Source organism: Protopterus annectens, chromosome 9.part0 (assembly GCF_019279795.1).
Source record: "Protopterus annectens isolate FY-2018-M chromosome 9.part0, PAN1.0, whole genome shotgun sequence".
Taxonomy (NCBI): Eukaryota; Metazoa; Chordata; order Ceratodontiformes; family Protopteridae; genus Protopterus; species Protopterus annectens.
The window spans coordinates 168,775,366-168,799,467 of record NC_056743.1 but is presented as its reverse complement, the minus strand read 5'-3'; the positions used below and the strand labels follow the sequence as shown (position 1 = coordinate 168,799,467).

The following is a 24,102-nucleotide window of genomic DNA, read 5'->3' as shown; positions in this document are numbered from 1 at the left end:
TGTTAAGCAAGAACATGACCCAAATCCCTTTCTTGCAGAAGAGTATATGAATTTTAGTTTTGATAAGTGGCAAATTATTACACATATGATCCTTTTTATTTTATTTATTTAACATTTGTTGACCCGGAAAGTCTGACTAGGATGGAGTCTATTTTCAGAAGAGGCCCAGACAGAAACACTCCAGATGCATGTCTTTTGGAATGTGATTGGAAACCGGAACACCTGGAGGAAGCCCATGTGAATGCAGGGAGGACATGCAGACTCCACACATTAGGCACTCCAACTGAGAATTGAACCAGGGAATCTTTTGTTGTGAGGCGACAATATTAGCTGCTGCACCACTGCACTGCCCCAGTAGTAGTACCCAGTAGTACTGATGGTAGTGTGACTTGTAAAGTAAAGACAATTCATGGAACACCCCCACCCAGAAGATTCCAGGATTTCAGACTGTGCCAGTATGTTTATGATTTCATGTGGTATGCATATGATTGTGTAAGGAAAATGGAAAATGTGAATATCTGTTGTGAAATTAATCTAAAGGCATTTATAGTAAGGATGCTGTGAACCTATAAAAGTAGCATAACACATGGCAAGTCAAAACATGGGTTGTGTCTTCATTATTTGTACAGGTCACATGTGTTTCAGCCTTCTCCACTCAGTCTATATGCCCATTCTGAAATGGTACATCTACTTTGACTAGGAAGTAGTGCCAGTGTCTAATGACAAAAGCCTTGATAGTTTGGCACACATCCAGCAACCCCCACTCACACATCTGTATGCAGTGACACTCCTGTCATGCCAATTGATTGCGTAGATGTGAACAAGTGGTACCAAAGTATCAGTCACTCCATAGAATGTCTGCTCACAAGTTTATAGCAACTTTCTAGACTTAAGTACACCTTAGATATCATTTTGTGATTACTATGGCCATGATGATTTTTTAATAGTGTATTCATTGTCTTTCACTCAAACACACAGTAGCCATGCTAAGCCAGATCAGTGACTGTTTAAGTGTGATCAGATGATGTAGATATATGTCCTAAACCCAGGTTTTTCTATCCTTGGACCATAAAGCTACCAGAAAGGCTGCATGCAACAACTTTGTCCCTGGAACACTAGTATCCATCTTCTGGATAAGGATTCTAAGACAGTGGTCAGGTTTGGGGAACACGTTTGTCTATCTCTGTGGCTGTAGATCTCTGCAACTCCATTTGTGTAATTCCATTAGGAAGTCAGTGATGAATTGCTTAATGTGATTTAGGAAGTACTGGATGGCAAAGGAAGAAACTTAGAACCCAGGCCTTTAACTCCTCTAATGTTATAAAACATACAGTCCGTATGCAAATTAAAAATTCCACGAATATAGCAACACGGCTCAGGCTGAATAAAACTTTAATATTGACAAAACCACACAAAGAAAATGTAAAGTAAGTCAGTAAGCGCTTTCACATGGATCCACCATGCTTCCTCAGACTGTCATAATGTCACCCATATTAATCATCTATTTAAAATAAAATCCTTCTTCAGGTTATAGCAATCATTAAATCAATTGTCTTAGCGACAACTCATACCAATTAACATCCACATCTTTCATTTAAAAACTGACTAAAAAACTAAATACATAAAACCAAGAACATTTTAAATGGCTATAAAATCAAACTGTAAATACTTATATAACTTATTCACAATATTATGTTATATAAAAATATATAAAAATATAAAATAAGAATGATCAGCATATTAACACTTGAATTAATGCATCAATTTCCTGTCTTTTAGAAAAGGTTTCAGACTGATGGAATCATTTAACCCAAAACTTTTCATTTAACCCAAAACTTTTATCAGCTTGTAGTTGTATTATCCATTTCTGTTCAGCTTTTTCAGTAGTGTTTTTAAAATCTTTCATCTTTATATCTGGGTGTATAACTTGCATCACAGTGAACTTATTTTGTTACCAGTATATAACAATCCAAGGAGTCCCATCATAACAGGTAGATCAAGGTTACTACTTAAGGTTCTTCTTGTTGCCAAGGAAAACTGTCTCTTGCCAGTTCCGGATTTCATTTCCCTCCATGAGTTTCTAGTGAAAGAAAAGGTCAGAATGGTCTCGCTGCAAACAGTTCTCCCTTTTTTGTCATAAGGAGACTAGATGTTCTTTTTGTACCTGCAATATGCCTACTTACACACACAGTACCTGAGAGTCCATAAGTTGTATGTACTTTCAGGTAAGAAATAATTGCTACCATCTCAGATGCCTGTCATTTGATTGCACATCACCCCCTAGGGAGTCCACTGAGTGCATGTGGATGGTCGCATCGCATCACAGGTTGCAGGAAATGAAGATCTTCCTTTTTATATATTTACCTCTTGCTGCTCCTTCACCAGATTCTTTTGGACCATCAGTCCCAGTCTTTTATAATCTGCTGGGCTTACAGTCAACACCTCTAAGTCACAGATTGCACTTGCTCAGTGCATTACCTTTTTGGAGTGTACCTTGGATGCCCAGGTGTGCAAACCCTTCCTGACAGAATAGTAACTCAGGTTCTCCTGCAGTATGCATTACAGCACTTGATGCAGCACCAAAAAGTCATGGTAGAATGAATCTTCTAGTCCACTATCCACATGGAACCTCTACTCACGTTTGTGCTTGAGACCTTTGCAGTGATGGCTCTGTTTTCAGAGACATCAGCATGAGTACCACATTATGATAAATTTCTGTATATGGGTTGTACGAGAGTCAGCTTGCAATGTTGCTCCACGTCCTCAATTTGACCAGAGGCAAAGCATTTCAGAGCCCTTTCTCATCTTGTTCCATCAATGCAGCTGTCTCCCCTAAAGTTTGTGTGGGGGCACTTCTAGGGTAAGATTACTCAAGAATCTTGGTTCTCTCAGGAATTCCATTTCCCCATAATTTTACTGGAATTATGTGCACTGCTTCTAAGCATTTAGGCATTTCTTAGAATTACCTTTCATAAGGTCCCATGGTCATTGATGTAGACAATTTTGGGAAGTAGTCTGGTACATTGGCAAGAAGGAGAGGCTACCCACTCCATTAGCCTTTGCAGGGAAGCTATGAGTTTAATCCATTACACATTAATTGTTCCTCGTAGCTATTCACATACCAGAGAGACTAATACACTGACAACAGTAACCTGCTTCTCCATGAATGGTCTCTCAACTAAGGAATGGCCCATAGGATATACATTTGCTGTGGTCAACCAGTTGTAGACTTCTCATTACCCTTAAATGTAAAATGCCCATTTGTGGTGAGTACTGGTAGATGCATGGTCCTACAGTCTGTGTCATTGCTAACAACTGCATTCTAAAGACAACTCAGGAAGTCCAAAGATTGAGATCCAACCTGATTCTGATAGTACCATACTGGCCCAGGTAAGTTTGGTTCCTCTTTTGACATTGCTCATGCCGAAAGGACATTTTTTTATTTGAAGATCCCATTTAGTAATAGGTAAATGGTAACTTTTATTTCAAACAAGTAATATCTAGTTATAAAGTAAATGAGCAGTGATATAATTGAAACATTTAATCTACTAATTGTGCAACCAAATGCATTTTCAGATATATTTCTGAGGTATTTTTCATGCTTTGGCATGTATTCTTTTCTACATTTCTTAACTGCTGAGGTCTGATAGTCATTTGACTCTCTTCAGCCACAGCTGAAGATGAGGTCAGTTTAACAGAACATGGTAGTCTGTGAAATAATCTTTCAAGTATTGGGATGAAAGTAAGTACTCTTCAAATTCACTGCATAGAAGAACGAAGGTTCATTTTGTTATGTTATTAACTTTCAAAATATTACTCTGATATTTAGTCCAGTGATTGCTGTGCATTTCACTTGTCTGAGTCATGATATTGATTGCTGTGAATATAAATGGCATTGGGTGTCATTTTTGCATGATTAATTCTAGTGCTAACCCCAAATGAGAGGGCTAAACTTAACTATACTTCTCAGAAAGTAGCAAAAATGCTTCTGCTGTGTATTCTCAATTTCCTAAGGGCTGATGCTTCAACCAGTCTGTCAAAAAAGAAAAAAAAAAGTATTTTTTCCCCAATAGACAGGCCCCCTTTGCACCCCCATACACACTTAAATATGCTGGCTCTCTGGTTACATAGTCATGGACTAAGGAGAAAACACTGAAGATGATGCAGGCTAACACACACAGAAATAGAACTGTCTGTACTGTTCAGTACAGTAAAATCAGCTTGCAGAGTTTCAAATCAAGAAGTTAAATCTGGCAACTTGAAATCTCATCCACTACGTACTCATCAGCCAATAGGTTAACTGACTAATACATGTATTCAGTGTAATACCATACTACTGCTGTCCCAGACTGGGAGGGGGAGTTAAATTAACTTTTTTTTATGATGTTTCTACTTTATTTTATTATTATTTTTTTAGTGTAACTCAGACCCCTCACATGCAGAACTGATGTTGATACAAATTATTTGGTTGGATAGGTATTATTGTAGTTGATAGAATATATAGTAGCTGTATTATTACTTTGCTATAGAAAACTGACTAACAAGTCATCTGACTCGCTGATTTCTCTCTCTCATCTTGAAAGATGTAATTCAAGCCTGGATGTCCAGCCAAATCTTTGATTATGTTAAATACAGAGGGCCATGGGAAACAAATCTCTTAGCGTCAGCATTTGAGATGGGACAGTGTTCCCCCAACATTCATTAGTTATTTTTATAACAACTTTCATTTAAATATCTTTAACCAGAATTCATTTGCCATATGCTCTTCTGACATACAAGATTAGATCCATTAAGGTTTACCTGCTTAAATATACCCTACTGTGTACTTAATCTTTGAACCAGTGTTGTCTGTTTTCATCCATTTCAAACGTATGGGTCGTTGGATCTAACCTCGGTACCAACCTCAAAGCTTCATTAGATCCAGAGCTCTGACTGCTTCCCTACCCATAATTCCCTCGGCTCTAACTTAAATCTCATTTGCTGCTTGAACAATACAGATGTGCACAAGAGCTCTCAAACATCTTGCTGTATCTTTTAACCTTACTCCTTTCCTACCGTGAGAGAATTGTTTTCTCTCCCCCTCTCTCTCTTTATTGTATTTTTCTACAGTTAGATTTTAAGAGTAAGCTAGTGATTTAATTAGTTAGTACACTTAACTTGAATAGTTAAGGTCTCAGGACCCTTTTTCTTGTTGGCTTAAAAAAAAAAGTTATATTCATACTAATATCTTTGTTTTGATTAGGGTTTAATTTCCATTTTTTTAGGATATCAACATGTCAAAATCCTCTGAAATCAAGAAGTGTGCAGTGTGTGAGAATAAATTTCCACCCCGAGATCCACACTCCAGATGTGTTTACTGTTTAGGCACCACACACCTCGATGTGGATTGTCAGTCATGTGCAGCTTTCAGTGCTAGAGCCCTTCAGACCAGAAGGGACAAACTTGTAGTAAAGGGGCTCCTTCAAGCACAGACACTCTACCCCTTTCACTTCTGCATCCTCCTCCAAAAAAGATTGAATAAACTTGAAGAGGCAAAAGAAAGAAAAGGAACCTGATACAGACAAGAGGGGGAAAGAGAGGAGCAAAATCTCCTGTAAATCCACTAAAAACGTTCTCTAGTAACAATGACTTTGCTCAATCCCAATCCTAAAGTCACTTGGAGATTGGACCTGATGACTTCTCATGTTTGATCATTTTGTCCACCGAACAAATACTCACTAGGACTGGTGAGTCCCAAACTGCATTCCACTATCCTTCACTTCCAACCACCTTCGGTGGCATCGTCATTATGAAGCTTCATTGAGCTTGATGTTGATAAAATAACGTTTTTAAGGGTGCAAATTCAGCTTGGGGTTATCCCAGTACCATCCCCTGGAAAGGTACAGAGTACTAACCATCTTACCCCACCCTTCCTTGAATCCGTACCGACTCACCTTTCAGGTATGGTGTTGAGTCTGAGTACCTTTTTCACACCAGAACTACTTACTAATTTGATGCTGACTGCTTCTGTCTCTCTTGTCAACTCAGATGCCTTCAGATCAAGATGAGACTCTTGAGTAGAAGCTTCGGGTCTGAGTTCTGACAGGATGAATAGACATGCAGATTCTCTGAGCCATCTCTCCCACTTGGGGCTTCATCTTTAGACAGCTTTAATCAAAGATCAGCTTCAGGATCTGGAGTCATCGGTGGTGAGGAATCTCTGCCTTTCTCAGATCAGTGGGAGTCCTGAAGGCATCTTCAGCCTTCGAGCCCTTTGAAAGGGTTTTGGCAAATACCAAAGTGCCTTCATCTAGTTCACTTCCACCTAAACCCCAGCTACAGTCTGTTTCCTCTCCTCATTTTGTCAGCCAGGGACAGCTGGCTTCAAGGGCTTATGAGGAAATCTGATTTGTCCGTTCTCCATCTGATTCTGAACTTTCTGTTGCTGCCCCAGGTGGTGCCTTCAGAAGATTGTCTTGCAAACAAAAGCGCTTAGACTGTTCTCCAGAGACTTTTACTGAAGATACTGACTTGGAGGATAAGGAGGGTTCCCCTCACTCTCCCAAGGCCCTTCTCCAGATAAGTCAGTATTCTTTGAAGTGTTTGGTTCTAATCAACATCAGTCTGGGTGGCACTTCCTGTTGACCCACTAATCGACCTTATGGCTCAATGGTCATGGAATGATCCTTAAGTGGTGGATTTCATCCCTAAAAAAGCCAATTGCATCTTAGCTGCGCCCAAGGACAGGAAGCACTGGAGTAATGGTCTATCACAAGATGCTTTGGTAACAGCAGCAGGCACCAGAAAAGAGCTATCAGAAGAAGGTTTCTCTATTCATCCTCCTAATAGAGAATTTGGGGTGATGGACAAATTCAGGAAGCATGCCTATGCAAGATATTTGTGTGTGTGTATTGTTGGGTTGTGATAGTTGTTTCCCTTTAGCACAGCTTTTGCTGTCGTTTTGTAGGCCCCTTTTGGTATCCCATGTAGTGGTTGTTTGTCTGTTGGTCTCTTATAGCTCGTTTAAGTTAGAGAGCTATTTGCCCATTTAACTTAGAGGGCTGTTAGTGTTTATTGTCTTGTCCAAAAGAATAAATAGAGCCATTTAAGTTAGAGGTTCTATTTTTCTCCCCTGTTGTCACTCCTTGTGTTGTTCTGTAGTAATTGTTAATGTAGCTTTAGCCATTTTAGCCTTAACAAAAATTTTTCTTGTTGCTGTTGCCTTAGAGTCTTAACTTGAAAATGTCCAAAGACCATAAAGAGAGAGCACAAGCCTTCGGGCTTTAAGAAATGTCAAAAGTGCTCGCAAAAAATGTCCATCACGGATGGACATGTTATATGTGTTTATTGCCTTGGTGCCATTCATCCCCAAGAAGACTTGCATGTTTTGTCATTCTTTTAGTGCTAGAGTACTTCAGGAAAGGAGAAATAAGTTGATTCTGAAAGGGCTCTTAAAGCCTTTTTTTGAGGAAGCCATCCATAGTTCTTATTCCTCTTCTTCGTCTCCTTCCTCTAGAAAAGATAAGTCTCACAAAAAACATTCCCCTGTAACATCGGCTCAGTCGGAGCTACCAGTCAAACTTCCTAACATTTCAAAGGCCACTACTTCATTAGCTCCACAGTCATGTGAGCCGTCAAAAGTTCTTTTGGTTGATAGGCCTGGTACTTCGGCTCCAAAGCCTTTGCAGCCACAAGATACCTCCATTCGGAGCCGGTCCATTGATATTTTGCCGTTTTTTCTTACATTGAGATTGCCAATCCTTCGAAGGTCTCAATCTTCTTCCCTATCTTCCAGGTCTACAAGGAGCTTATCAGTTGATGACATGGAATGAGTGGTAGACTCCAAGTTGCCGGCCCTGACTAAATTATTCTCTGCTCCCACCCATTTGGTCTCAGAGCCTACTGTGCCCACTGCTGTTCCTCCTCCGAGCCAAGCTGGTCCTTCATAGCCGGAGTGCTTGGTACCACTTACTGTGGATCCGTGGGTTCCGGGACCCCCTTCGGTATTCATGGAGCCGACATCTGCTCCGACTAGGTGCTGTCCGGTGAGTCTGGGAACCGAGGTTCCCTGGTCGACCATGGGGGGGATTCTCGGTCCCGATCTTCGGTGCCGAGTCTACCCCTCTGAGCGTCGGCTCGGGTTAGCTTGGCTCCCACATCAGCCTCTGGTCCGATCTCGTTGGTTCCGTTGCCTTCCTTGCTCTCCTCGAAGCCGGGGAAGTCCACAGAGCTGGCAGGATCTGCTTTTGAGCTGATGAGCGTTTTGTCTACCCATTCAGCACCACAGAAGGATACCAGTACTCGTCCCCCCAAAGTGGCTACTGTCTCAGCACCACCCATTCCTCAAGACAGCAGAGACCCAAAACCTCAGGATCTCCCATTGGGCGAACCCCTCTCCTCCGAGGCCTCCAAAAAATATCCTTCTGAGGAGCCACCTCAGAAGAGAACCTGCAAGAGGAACCTTGTTGACTCCCCAGATGAGTCCAGCACTTCAGACTCTTACCTCGATGAGTTGGAAGGGTCCCCACGGTCGTCCTCTGATATCTCATTTGCAGATATTCTAGAGATCCTCAAGCAAAGAGGCGCCTGGCAGACCACCACACCTTCTGATGAGGAGTCAGTGTACCTGAAGGCTTTTGGGTCTCAACCTTCAACCTCCTGGGTGTCTCCACCTTTCGATGAACTAATGGACCTGGTTAGTCGAAAGGCGTGGGAGTTACCTGACACTATGGAACCGGTCCCTCAGAGGCCAAACAAATTTTTGTCAGCTCCTTCGTGCAAGGAATTTCTAACAAAGGGAGTACCCGTAGATGCTATGTTGGTGGCAGCAGCCACCAAGAAGGAACTTGCAAAGACTTCCTCATCTGTTCATCCTCTGAATAAAGACTCTTGAATGATGGACAGATACAGGAAATGTATCTTTTCTTCAGCAACTTTTTCACTGCAATCGCTGAACTACTTATCCCATTTTATGAGGTTATAAAGAGATCTGAAAGAGCTAGGAGATACTATACAAGGTTCATTAGCTGCGGGGGTGAATGAGGTCATCTCCTCTCAGCTGTCCACCTTAAATTCCATTGTTAACTCTTCCATGAGGCTCATATCATACGCAGCAGATGGAGCGAGCAGGGCAGCAGGTTCTGGAGTTTCCCTTGGGAGACACTCCTGGATGCGCTTGTGTAATTTTGCAGAGCCCTTAAGTCTACCTTTACTAATGCCCCTTTTGATGGTTTCTCACGCTTTGAACCCAAAGTAAAAGACACTCTTAACCCGGTGTGAGCAGGACGGGAAAACTCTCTCTGCCATTGGAGTACGTTTTTCTGTACCTTCAAGACCTTATCCTAAAGGTCAGAAGAGTGGAATGATGTGGTTCAAAAGATCCTAGAGATTTTTCCAAGAAGCACGGGGTGATACCTTCCCCAGGGGCAGAGGGGGAGGTAGTAATGGTAGGCACCACCCCAGAGGCGTAGGGGGCCTGCAAAACCAGGGTGACCGCGATTCCTTTCACGGACGCCCTTATTAGCACTCCTGAAAGGCCCGACTGCTCTACTCTGGAGGCATTCAGGGACGTTTATCAGTGTAGCCAGAAGCCTGGCAAAAGGTCACAAATGACAAATGGGTACTAAATGTAATATCCAGAGGATACTCCATCCCTTTTTCCAAACCTGTTCCACAGACCAAAACAATCCCAGATGTTCCACCCAATCTAAGGGAACAAGCAGCTATAAAGATTCAAACGTTGCTCTACAAAAGAGTCATTCAAGAAGTCCCCACAGACCAAATAGGATTTGGAACTTACTCAGTATTCTTTTTGGTGCCAAAAAGAACAGGGGACTGGAGGCCCATATTAGACCTAAGCAAGTTAAACAAATCTGTCAAGAAGTCAAAGTTCTGAATGGTGACACTGCAGTCTATACTTCCCTTTTTAGGGAAAGAGAATTGGATGTGCCCGATAGACCTTCAAGATGCCTACTACCACATAAAAATGGAGAGGACATCAAGAAGGTACTTACACTTCCAGATGGGAGCCAGCCATTACCAGTTCAGAGCTCTGCCCTTTGGTCTCACTACAGCCCTCAGTGTGTTCACCAAATGTATGACAGTAGTCACGGCTCATTTGAGACATCTAGGATTCAGTGTGTTTCCCTATCTAGACAACTGGCTCCTATCTGCCACCACCAAACATCTACTTCTACAAGCCAGGGGCCTAACTTTTGACATATGCAATCAGCTGGGCATTACAGTAAATTTTCAAAAATCTACTTCATTGCCTTGTCAACATATTACATTCATAGGTGCAGATCTAGACACTTCATGTATGGTAGCACGTCTTCCAACAGAAAGAGTTATAGCACTCAGACAGCAGGTACTTCACCCCCTTCCCAAGAACAAAGTGAAAGCAAAGATAATTCTAAGATTATTAGGAACAATGGCCTCCATGATTACACTGGTCCCTCTTGCCAGAATGCACATGATGATCCTTCAGTGGCTATTATTCTCCCAATGGTTACTTCAAGAGCTTACAATGTCTCATCTGATCAGAATAACGGAATCTTGGAAGAACGACTTAAGTTGGTGGATGCACTCCACTCTTGACAATGGGCAGACCCTTTGTTCCATGTCAGCCAATAGCTGCAGTGACCACGGTTGCTTCCCAGATGGGGGGGGGGGGGGATTTTCTGGGAAGAACAGTCCAAGGTACATGGCAAGAACACGAAGCTCACTTGCATATAAATGTTCTAGAGATGAGAGCAGTGCTTCTTGCGTTGCAAGCACTTCAAGAGTCTCTCCTGCTAAGGACTATTGCAGTTCAGTCAGACGATAGGTCTGTGGTTTGGTACATAAACAAGCAGGGGAGAACCAGATCTTGCCCCCTTTGTCAAGAAGCCCTAAGAGTATGGCAATGGGCAGTTCCTTCCCAGCATTTTCTAATCGCAGTGCACATTCCAGGGAAGCCCAACATGAGATAGCGAACAAGCTGAGCAGTGCAATCCTAATGCCTCACGAGTGGTCTCTCAATCACAGTGTACCAGAAATAATTTTCCAAATATGGGGACAGCCTTGCTGCGTTCTCTTTACCACTCCCATGAATGCCAAGTGCAGCAACTTCTTTACCCTAATCTCCCCTCCGGGGGAGACACAGAGACGTTCTTGCTCACGATTGGCTTTCGGGACTTATATATGCCTTTCCACTGTTTTGTCTCATACCCAGAGTAATTCAGAAAGCACAATGCTCGGGAAGCAGGATAATTCTCATTGCTCCTTACTGGCCTTGCCAATTTTGGTTCCCCCTTCCTTTGGCCTCCTCTTCAGGAGAAGCCTTGGATTCTGGACCCAGTGCCAGATCTGCTGACTCATATGTCAGGGGAGCTTCATCCTTCTCTCCACACCCTAAAACTGACAGCTTGGCTGCTCCACTTCCCAGTTTAGTCAGGCTTCGCAATTTCACTCCTATGGTTAGACATATCTTAATGTCCTCGCACAAAGCTTCCACTAGAAACCTGTATTCTAGTAAATGGAAGAAGTTTTCCCTCTGGGCTCAAGATAGAACATTGATCCTTTCTCTGCACCTATTCATTCTATTTTGGAATTTTAGGCAGAACTGTTTCAACAAGGCTCAGCTGCAGCAACCATTAAGGTTCAGCTTGCTGCAATTTCACATTTTCATATTGCTGATTCTACTTCTAACTTAATGTCACATAGGTTGCGTAGAGTCTTCTTAAAAGGTGCTTCCTTATTAAGACCTCCCCTTAAGGAACCCCTTTCTCCTTGGGGAATCTAAATTTTGTTTTGTCTCATCTCACGTTACCTCCCTTCGAGCCCTCTTCATCTTCAGACCTCAAGTTCCTTTCCTGGAAGACGTTCTTTCTAGTGGCTATAACTTCTGCTAGAAGGGTGTCAGAATTGCAAGCTTTCTGTTAAACCACCATATTTGATTTTTCATAAGGATAGGGAATCCTTGAGTACAAACCCATCATTTCTACCTAAAGTCTCTTCTCCAAACAACATAAACCAATCCATAAAACTTCCAGTGTTCTTTCCTAGTCATAGCAACAAGGCAGAGTACAAATTACATCAACTGGACATGTATAGACAACTCCGATTCTATTTGCATAGAACCAAAGACTTCAGAAAGTCTGACCAATTATTTGTATCCTTCTCTGATACAAAAAAAAAGGATCCTCAGTCACAAAAACTACTCTTTCTGATTGGCTTTCAAATTGTATTACATTCATCTGTAACTCAAATCACAAAGATTTACCTTTCAAAGTGAAGGCTTATTCCACTAGAGCAATGACTACGTCATCTGCTTTTCAAGCCAGAATTCCCATAGATATTATTTGTGCAGCAGCTACTTGGTGTACTCCACATACTTTTATCACTCATTACAAAGTGGATTTGGCCTCCAGGGACAGGGCATCCTTTGGTTCCACGGTGCTTAAAGGTGTAATTCCGTGAGGCACCCAGGGAAAAGGTGCTAGGGACACTGTCCCATCATTGTAAGAATGAATGCGAGATGGGACAACATAACAAAAAGAAGTTGTGTACTCACCATAACATTCCATGTTTGTTGTCCATCTCGCCGTTCATTCTTACGAACCCTCCCTCCTTCCCCCTGCCAAAGACTCCTTGTGGACCTGGTAGATTTTTTACTACTTTCAGGAGTTTTTTGTCTCAGCTTGTTTCTCCTTCTAGTACATATAGTATATACTTGGATATATGTTTATATGTATATGTTTGTAGATATGTATATAGTGTACATATTGCTCAGTATTAGCAGCAAACAAGATCTGGGGAATTACACCACTGCTTTGTGGGATACCTTATTGGCATGAGCCAGGTTTGAGACTTTCAGCTAAGTATTTGGCCGAGTTGGAGCAGAGGATCGGCTCCGAATTCATCATTGTAAGAATGAATGGCGAGATGGACAACACACATGGAATGTTCTGGTGAGTACATAACTTGTTTTTTTGTATCCCCTTTTGTGAGAACGCTTTCCAGTGCTCCTGAACAGTTGCCTGACTGCTGCAGTCTGGAGGCAGTGGAGGGACACCTATCTCTGCATCTCAAGCCTGGCATAGAATAACTTCAGATTCCTGGCTGCTAAAAGTAATATCCAGAGACTATTCAATTCCATTTTCCCTACCACCTCAGAATAAAATGAAAGCCCTTGATGTTTCACCCACCCAGGGGGAACTCAGCAGCCATAGAAATTTCAAAGCTGCTCAAAAAGTTATCCAACTGGTCCCCCATGACCAGTTAAAATCTGGGGTCTATTTCAGGTGCTTTTTAGTACCAAAGAAAACCTGGAACCACGGACTCATTTTGAATCTTTGGTCACCTAAATCAATTTGTGAAACAAAGTTCCAGATGGTTACAGTACTATCCATTTTCTCTGAGGAAGGATGATTGGATGTGCCCCACCAATCTCCAGGAACATCTACTGTTGCATTGAAATAGCAGAGCAATCCACAAGATTTTTCCACTTCTGTCTGGGAGTCAGTCACTACCAATTCTGGGCACTGCCATTTGCTCTCACATGTACACCAAAAGTATGGCAGTGGTAGCAGTGCATCTGCACTTACTGGGGATCCAAGTCTTTCTGTACCTTGACGTTTGGCTCCTCACTGCTTCCACCAAGCATCTACTGTTACACTACCTGGACCAAGTACTCCAGTTGCTTCTAGACTTAGTTGGCATCTTGGTAAATGTACAGATATTCCTAACTCCAACACAACGTATAAGGTTCAAAGGATGCTGCCTAAATACCAAATAGCAAATAGTCTGCCTTCCGCAGTCCAGAACTTTTTCAATTTGTCTCACAGCTTTACATGTACTGCATCACCCATAACTACCAGTGAGGTTAGTTCGGCTTCTTTTAGGCCTCATGGCATCCACAATACTAATGGTTCCCTTAGCCAGATACTACATGTGAGTACTGCAGTGGACTTTAGCAGTACAGTGGTCTCAGTCCATTCACCCTTTACACTCAGAAATGCAAATTACACAGATATGCAAACAACACATCACTTGGTGGATAACATCCCTGACTGTGACTCAGGCAGAATTGTCGATTGCGACAGTGACCTCAGATGCCTCCCTTCTAGGGGGTGGGGGCATTTTGAAGTTAGAGTGATCCATGGGTCCATGGTCTTCACCAGCAGTCAGTCTTCACACTAATGTCTTGGAATTGACAGAGCACTCCTCCTAGAGTTGCAGGCATTCCAGGATCTCCACCCAAAGGGTGCAATTTCCATACAGATGGCCAATATGGCAGTGGTATGGTACATCAGCAAGCAAGAAGGAACCAGTTCTTATCCTCTATGTCAAGAGGCCATGAGAGTATGACAATAGGTAATTTCTTCACAACACTTTCTAATAGCAGTACACATCCCGGGGTTATCCATTGCATTTTCAGACAAATTGAGTGCAACAGTTCTGATGCCTCAGTAGTAGTCCTTCAGTCTTTCAGTGACACACACACTTTTCTGTTGCTGTGACCTGTTTATATCCTATCTAAACAACAAGTGCAGGAGGTATTTTGTCCTGGTAACTCCACAGAAGTTGGCCCCCGGACCTCCTGTATGCCTTTTCTCCTTTGCCCATTATTAACCAGTTCACACCAAAGGTAAGATCATGCATGGCCAGCGTGATACTCATTGCCTATTTTTCATCCCAGACAGACATGGTTCCCCCACCTTTGGTATCTATTAGTACATCCCCCATGACTTTTGGATCAGTATCCAAAACTACTGACTTGCCCATCTGGGCTGCCTTCTCTCATCTCAATAGCTTCACTAAAAATTTAAAAAGCCTTCCTGAAAGGTACTTTTCTACTAAGACCTCCCATTAGAGACCTAGCCCCATCCATGGGACATCACTCTTATGTTTTAAACTGTAACAAAGGCTTCCTTTGAACCCGCTTACCACTGCAGATCTAAAATTCCTTACTTTGAAAACAGTTTTCTTAGTGGCAGTGACTTCAGTCAGATGAATCTCAGATCCAGGCCCTTTTTGTAAGTGTCCGTACCTAGTGTTCCACAAAGACAGCAATTCCCTTAGAACTAACGCATCTTTTATTCCTAAGGTGGTATCCAAATTTAATTTAAATCAGTCAATAAACTTGCAAACAGGATAATCAGCAACCAAAAGATGCTCAGGTAGAAAATATACGACTGTAGAAAAAAATTTCAAGCAACCAGCAGAGCTGTAGGCATACAAAGTTAAATAAAATAAATAAAACTGGATAAGCACTTTCACATAGTGTGTACTTATTCAGATCTGAAGAAGCACACACTGTGTGAAAGCGCTTATCCAGTTTTATTTATTTTATTTAACTTTGTATGCCTACAGCTCTGGTAGTTGCTTGGGGTTTTTTTTTCTATTGTCAATAAACTTGACAGTGTTTTTTTTTCTAAGGTAGTCAAACAAAGGAGAGTACTTAACTGCACAGGTTAGATGTACACAGACAGCTCAGATTCTATATCCACAGGATGAAAGAATTCTGAAAAGACAATTGATCATTTTTTTCTAAACCAAAGTTGGAGAAGGCAGTTGCTAAGATCACTTTATCCAGATGACTGTCAGATGGCATTTCTTTTATATAAATTTTATTTATTTATTTTTATTTTACAGTTTGTTTACCAGGATAGTCCATTGGGCCAAGAAGAGCCTGTTTTCAATGGAGTCCCGGGGAGAAAAGCTCCATGAACAATAATAGCATTGTCGTCTCACAGTAAGACACTGTCCGGTTCAATTCTCAGCTAGAGGGTCTTCTGCGTGGAGACATGCGTGAATGGGCTTAGCTTCGTTGAAGGTTGTGCGTCAGGCCTGGCAAGCCGGTACGTAAAAATCAACTGCCAATCATTAGCGGACCGGAGTTCCGCTGTGGCGACCCCTAACCAGGAAAAGCTGAAAGACACAAACAATATGAAGATGATGCGTTTACATTTATGTAATACTATTGAAGAATGATGGTATTATACAACATGACAAAAAATCCATGAATTCAGTGAAAATACAGTCAAAAAAAGCAAAGGTAAAATTACACACACACACACACACACACGTCAGTTAAAATAAGAAAAATCCATTGGTGCATATTCATGTTAGATTTGTTACAATGTGAAATAACACAGGGTTGACATTACAGTTTTACATGAAATCTTAGCAGAGTTGAAGTAGGATAGGGAGATCATCATCTCCTTTCAGCTTATCCCAGTTAGGGGTCGCCACTTGGAACAGTGGTTCGCAGAACTATTGGCAGTGGAGTTTTATGGTGCAGAGTTTCCACAGAAGGCACACACATGCAGACACTCACACATAGGGCCAATTGAGAGTGTCCAATCCACCTACAGTATGTCTTTGGGATGTGGGAGGAAAGGGGGAGCACCCAGCAGAAACCCACGTGAACACAGGGAGGACATGCAGACTCTGTACAAAAGGCACCCCAGCAGAATCGAACTGGAGAACCTCTTGCTGTGAGGCGGCAACGCTAATTGCTGTACTACTGTGGCTGCCTAGTAGAATGGGGGATAAGAGGTGTTAATTGTTGAATCTAAGAAGGGTGGGACAATAAGAAAAAAAATAAAAAGAATCAACCCTTAGAGTAAGCCTAAAGCACATTCAACCCGAGCAGTTTCTCCCTCAGCATTTAAGAGGTTTATCCATTGATGACATTTGTGCTGTGGCCACCTGGACTACAGTACATACAGTCTATAAAAGGTTTACACACTCCTGTTAAAATGCCAGGTTTTTGTGATATGATTTATTTCAAAACTTTTCCCACCTTTAATGTGACCTATAGCTTGTACAATTCAGCTGAAAAACAAACAAATCTGTTCGGGGAAAAATATAAAAAATAAAAAACATACAAATACACTGGTTGCATAACTGTGCACACCCTTAAACTAATACTTTGTTGTGTGTGCTCGCTCTTAAAATAATACTTTGTAGAAGCACCTTTTTAATTTAATTTAAGGAATTAGATTTTTCCCTTTACACAGGGAAGCTGTTGACTTTTTCAAGCTTGTTTGCAGTTTTTCTTCTATTTTTTTGCATGTTTGAAAGACTGTTTTGAAAAAGAGTGAAAGGAGGCTTTTCCTTTTCTCCTCAAATCAAAACAAATCACCCACATGTCTTTCAAGTTAGTTAGTATGCAGTAGGCTTTGAGATTTGGTTGGACATTTATTAGGTTCCTAATTCCTGTTGTTTTGTACACTGAGAATACATTTTAGGTGTTTTAACAGTCTCAGAATTATCATTTGTCTCCTTTTCAGATATAGGTATTGATCATCAGGCTCTGCTTAAACGATTTGAACATGTGAACCACCAAAATCCACACACATTTGAGTCTAAAGATCTAGACCTGCTTATCAAAACTGTGAGTATTAATTCTACTGTGTACCTTATTATATTATTAATGATTGAGTTTTAGCATTAATTTCTGTACATGTTTCGAATGTATGCCATTTGACTAGGTCATCAGCACAGGTTCCTATCACAGTCTAACTTGTACAAGTTCAAACCTTATATGGTTGAGACCATAAGTTCGAACTTGTACAAGTTCGAACGTTTTAACGGAAATTTTCGTAAGGAGAGGTTTCCATTCTGTTGAATAAGGTGCAATCTCGGAGTTGGTATATTTAGGTAGCGGGGGGTATGGGAGGTGCAGGGGGGCATGTCCCCCTTTTTACAACAGTTTATTTTGTTTTTCCTTTTTTTTTTTATTCATAGTCGATGTTTTGTAACTTAGAACGGAATGGTTCATACATTTCGTTTTCGAAGTTATAAAATTTCAATTGTGATACAAACCCCATCAACACACATCAGTGCAAAGTAAGAAACCACTTCTGACTTAGAGGAGACATACAGGGAACTACTGCATTGCCTGGTTCTTATACAAGAAGTGGTTTCCTTCATTTGCATGACACCTAGTTGTTTGAAAAGTAATTGATCCAGAATTATTCATCAGTACATTGTTTTCCACATTTCTGTTCGAACAATGCATATTGTGGCAATGTGACTGGACTTGGTGTATTAGATTCTGATGACTCTTGGGTCATAGCATCAAAGAGAAGGAGTCGGTGGGACATGGAGCAAGGCTACTTACTCAGTCATTGTAAATAAATGTGTTAAAAATTATGCTTCTGCCCAAAGTCTTGAGGCAAAAGTATGGAAACCCCCTAGTCTGTTGTATATGTCTCTGGTAGAGAGAGTCCGCCTATAAATACTTACCACCCATGCTAAATCTACGTATACCCCTTAAAATAACCCTAGGGTAGGGAAGTATGGCTAGGCTGAAAAAGGCCCTACTGAGGTCATTGGACTTGTAATCAAACCTCTGAACCTATAAACTGCAGAGATACCTGTGATGGGTATATATGTTAGCAAAATAGGTCAAGCACAAGAAAGAGAATCGGGGGGGGGGGTTCTGGGGAACCATGCTCTAGACTTATGAATTTAAACACTGGACACACTCAAAGCCTAATACTTGAAGTGGAACAAGAAGGGAAAAAGTTGTATTTAATTAGGGTTTGTGAAAGGAGAAATTGTTTTCAGACCATAGAAAGCTAAACAGAAACAAATCGAGATTAAGGGTGCATATTAGACGGTGGATAAGGAGTTTGAATGGGAGAAAATGGGGTTAAACAACAGGAGAGGGGGAAAGGTTGACTTAAGGAGCTTTGATTGGATGATAGACCAGTATAGCCCTGAATCCAAGTGGTGGAGAAAATATGATGAGTTAATTTTGCCATAAAAGAGCTGGTAGACCAAAATAAGTACAGTAGTGAGTGAAGGAGTGGTGATTGTAGTTTGGTACCAGTCAGGATGCTGAAAGAAGTAGCAAAGGGAGTGAAGAGAGATGGTAGAATTTACCTAATTGTAATGCTTACCTTGATACACCCTATGTTGCAACGTTTTCTCTTCTAAAGTATAAATCCATTTATTACTTGCATGAATTTAGAGGTACTTCAGCTTTGTGCATTTACACATATTGAAGAAAATACTTTACTGTATATACCTGTCTTCTAACTTTGTTTTTTGTAATGAATTGAAACTGCTGTTTCACTGACAGCTGTATAAATTCATTTGCTAATATAAATATATTTTGATGGAACTTTTTTCCAACCGCTGTAAATGGGCTTTCATGGTCAACAAAGACAAATAAACAATACAGAGCCCTGTCAGCAAATCGGGATTTGAGAAGAGACACAAGGGGTGAAGTGTTCAGAAAAGAATCTGAGGTTTTGTGCCAGCTTAGCACTTTTAGGCCCAGTGGTGAGAACACAAATGAACCTTTTGTAGACATGTTATGCCAGTTAAATTATTAAGGGAGGAGTAGTAGATGCTGAAGATGTAAAGAGGAGGTGGCGAGTAATGTTCCATGATGTTCTGAGAATGCCAGAGGCCAGGAAGGTTCAGTACTGCTTACAACAAGGAGCGAACAGGTAGCTTTCAGAAAGGTGTGAATGTGAGTGCCAGATATTTTTAGTCAGAGTAGGCGGAAACACTAAGAAGTTTAACCACGTGGACAGGTGAGTCTTAGTAATTATGGATAGGTGTGCCAAAAGCTACATAACTAAGTACTGAAAAAAATGTAGGCTGGGAGTAGACAGAAAAGATGGGATAAAAACCTGTAAGTCTGAAGCAGAGTTGTTGTTGTGTCTTTCGGCTTTTCCTCGGTTAGGGGTCACCTCAGCGGAACTCCGGTCCTGCTAATGATTGGCAGTAGATTTTTACGTGCCAAGTTGCTGGCTCTGACGCACAACTTTCAACAAAGGTACGTCCATTCACGCATGTCTCCACACATAAGATGCTCTAGCTGAGAATCATACAGGACAACGTCTTAACTGTGAGGCGACAACGCTACTGCAGCACCACCACCGCAGTAAGTCCGAAGCAGAGTGATAAAGGAAAAAAGGAGATTAGTCTAGCAGACTAGTTAAGGGGTAGCAATGGTGGACTTACTAGTAAAATATTTGATTTATATCTTATTGTAATCCGGTCATTATTACTATTTCATGACAATCTTTCCTTTGTTGTACTTTTAACTAAAGTTGACTTACTGATGCAGTATTTTTTAGTTTAAATTGCCTTAATCCTGTTCGCTCATTCTTACGTAGTTTTAGATGTCTTTTCATTGTAAACCTTTTGTCCCGTAATACTAATAACTATTTCTTCCTTTTCTCTTCTCTGAGATTTTTATCTGTGATATTCATTTTACATTCTGTACACAATTCATTTTTCTCAACGATAACAATCTCTGTGTTTATATGACCTGTTTGCTCTTCCAGTGAACTGTACATATGTGAGCAAACGTTTCTAATATGTGCATATTTATACCATATTGACAGGAGAGATCACATTACAGTGCATTTGCAAAACTGTTAAAATGTAAAACAGGTAGTCATCTATCCAAAACAGTCACCATAAAAAGACTTACTAGAGCAGTTGCAACTACATATGCAATTCACAAAAATCTCACAAATTCCAAGATTCATTTAGAAACTGAACCAGTGAAAAGCCTAAAAGCTGAAAAAGCTTGAAAATCTATTTTATTTTCCCAGTCTTGATAACACCAGTACAAGCAAACCTAAGAAGTCTGAAAGATAGCATGAGTAAGATGGAACACTGCAGGCAAACCTCGCTATAAGGAGTTCTGGGCACCGCAGGCAAACATTGGTATATGGTGTACTGGGGCACCGCAGGCAAACCTCACTCTAAGGACTACTGGGCACAGAAGGCAAACCTCGCTATAAGGAGTACTGGGGCACCACAGGCAAACCTCGCTATAAGGAGTACTGGGGCACCGCAGGCAAACCTTGCTGTAAGGAGTACTGGGGCACAGCAGGCAAACCTCACTGTAAGGAGTACTGGGGCACTGCAGGCAAACCTCACTGTAAGGAGTACTGGGGCACCGCAGGCAAACCTCATTATAATGAGTACTGGGGCACCGCAGGCAAACCTTGCTGTAAGGAGTACTGGGGCACCGCAGACAAACCTTGCTATACAGAATATTTCCTCCAAATTACTGGTATCTGTATCATTCAAGGATGTACAGTTATGATGAGACCCTTGCACAGTTGTGCTTTCTATCAGAGAATGGCTTTGAAGCAGGCTGTGAAAAAGATGATAGAGCAGTCTTTGAATACATCCATGATGATATTTTCACATCAGCAGCTCAAATTATGATTGCACTTGTGACCTGTAGGTAGCAACAAGTGTTTGTGCAGTATATTGTTTCTGGTTACACATCGCAAACAATACTATTGCAGATACTTGTCTTTTGGGCTTCTTCTGTCTGATACCTCCATTGGTTTCTACATCTAAAAGGTGAATGGTCATGCCTAGGTCAGTTAAATTAAAAGTCAGCAACTTAATAACTATTAATTTCATCCACAAAAGTGTGAAACATTTCTTTGCTCCCTTTACAAATGAATATTAAATTGTCTGTGTAATGTTGATAAAAACACTCATACTGGTAAAGCTGTAACTGTTAGGAAATTGACAGAACACCTTCAAGAGCAGTTATATACACTACTGGAGTAATCACCCAAAATTTGTGAAAAACGATATTTTTAGACTGCTCAGACCCTGTAGATTAACTAGTATAGGTGAAAGGTCTTTTGACAAAGTCCATTTTATTATGCAGTTATTAGTGAATAGAAGGTACCCAGTATTTCAACTTGAAAAATTTTCCAAGTAGGTTATTGAACTGAGGATGTCTAAATTTCCACCTGTTTTGTTAAATGGTATTGTGTTTAATGAAAAGCGCAATACATCAGATAGAACTCAAAGGTTTCCCATCAGTATGTCTGTTGACAGTCAAACTGTTAGAACTATTATGTCCAATAATTGGAAAATTATTAGGGGAATAGTGATATGATACATATTTTGGGAGAAAAACCTAATTTTTGTGTTAAAAATAAACCAACATTAAGAAGTTATTGGAAAATGACATTGGGCAAGATACAGAATTATATTCCACTGCAGGCACCTTCAGATGTCCATCTTGCAGACGATGTCATTTTGTAAGTAACATCAATACCTATACCTTAGAGCACATTAATTGCACAGTTTTTTTTCTAAGGGAAGATGCAATTGTCGTAGTTTAAACATTGTTTGTTGTTAAATGTTGTTCCTGTGCTCTTTTCTATGTTGGTAAGAGCATTAGAGAATTAAGATTTTGCATTACAGAGCATTGTTATGCTATTCAAACTAAAGATCTGAGTAATGCCTTGGCGAAGCAAAGTTTGGAATGTGTAAATTTCAGAAAATATGAATTTTTTGTGTTGGACTGGTTGATTCAGTTTACTAATGGGTGTAATATTTTTTTTTTTTTTTTTTTTAGACCAGAGAGTTAAAATGGCAGATTAAATTAATTGAGGATAGCTCCCTGATCTCAATGAGAATATCGGTATTAAATGGTTATTGAGCTATAGGGTTCCTTAATGTATATATTTAGAACAAAAAAATGAATCTGTTACATTTTAAGACTTTATGTTTTCATTTACAATTTATTTATTTGATGATGTGTTATGGTCTCATGAATTAATGTGTTTAATTGGAAGGCATTTTGGTGGGCTGTATTACATTATTTTAAGTGTGTTAAAAACAAATTAATTATTTAGGAAATGGTTTCTGAAGAAGTTCCAAATAAAGAAGGGACAAAAGCGATTCCAGTCTCAGTTCTGTTTGTATTTGTCTTGTTTTAGTACTACTGAGCCCGTTTCGACCAAGGTTTTTTGAATTGTAATACAGCCTTACCGGCACTCAGTATAAAGTAAGGATGATTTTTTATCTCTAGAGTTCATTCCATTAGATATGCATCTCAGTAACCCGATGACTTTTGTCCCTGTTCTTTTTTCAAAGATAAGGTGGTTATAACCCCTGTATCATTTTCCTCCTCTGTCTTTTCCATAGTAGCTTCTAGTGTTTGCTTTCTCATGCTACCCCTTGCAAATTGCGTAACCTTGCATTTTTACTTTACTTTCTATCTGCCACATTACTGTATACCATCCTGCATATGCTACATAATGCTGCGCACCAGCCAATCTGTCTCTGACCACTTTTCCTGCCTTTGTATTAACAGCAGACAGATGTTTATCAATATCCAGGATCAGTATGGCATCTAACACAAAGTTGCCAAGTATCACTGGTCATGGAACTGAGCTTTCATGCATCCCACTGATTAGGGATTTTTCACAAGACTGTTTCCTACATTCTGTTTTCAATCAGCTAGTGAGTTTCCTGTTTACCTTCACAGTTTCAGCCATGCAAACATGCTGTTTGGTTTTGTTATCATTTTAAGACGCATCTTAATGCCTTGCTGAAGTGCAGAAATGCCATGCCTACAGAATATCTTTGCCCACTTTTGTGATAACCCATTTACATAACTGGATGAGGTTGGCTTGCTATTTTTCTGCTGTTTAAAGCTGTACTTTTGTCCATCTCAAGCACTAATATTCCATGATTACATCAGCCTAACACAAGACCCCCCCCCCCAACTATAATGGCCATGAGACTGACCATTTTGTTTTCTAGGCATACAATTACACAAGGGGCAGATGTTTCCATTGTTTCCCATTTTCCCATAAAGGATGCGAGTATGTAGAGCTGACTAAAAGCTTCTTCTGCTCCTTTCAGCTGCTCTTGTTGTGGTCACCACGGCAGATCATTGGTCTACAGAATGAGTGGCAGTAGCGTTTTATGCAGCCATCCTCAGAAGGCGCTCACATGCACCTAGGGCCAATTTGGAGTGTCCAGTCCACCTGCAGTATGTTGTGGGAATGGGGGAGGAAACCGGAGCACCCAGAGGAAACCCGTGCAAACACAGGGAAGACATGCAGACTCCTCATAGAAGGCACCCCAGCCAAGAATCGAACCGAAGAACCTCTTTCTGTAAGGTGACACATTTAATATATTACCCTTTCAGTCATCTTTATTTATTTTTTTGATAGTTGGTGTTTGATGTTGTGTAACTTGGCCCTTGGTGTTGCTTACAATTAGAAGACCCAGTTGTCTTTTCTGAGTCCTGCAGTCCTATTTCATTTTCTAACAAAGAATATATAGGGTTACTAAGGGTTCATTCGGCTTCCTAGTCAGCTCCTTAAACGCACA

At 40.8% G+C, this 24,102-nt stretch overlaps 1 protein-coding gene across 3 annotated transcripts in view; it reads left to right on the top strand.

Annotated features, from left to right (window-relative positions):
• The window catches only part of NUCB2 (nucleobindin 2), a 736,170-nt gene that overhangs the window by 271,089 nt on the left and 440,979 nt on the right, over nucleotides 1-24,102 (top strand). For all 3 annotated transcript variants that reach the window (XM_044082707.1, XM_044082708.1, XM_044082709.1), the window contains exon 6: nucleotides 17,259-17,362. In XM_044082707.1, the coding sequence (XP_043938642.1) occupies nucleotides 17,259-17,362 (104 nt within the window). The remainder of the gene's footprint in view (nucleotides 1-17,258; nucleotides 17,363-24,102) is intronic.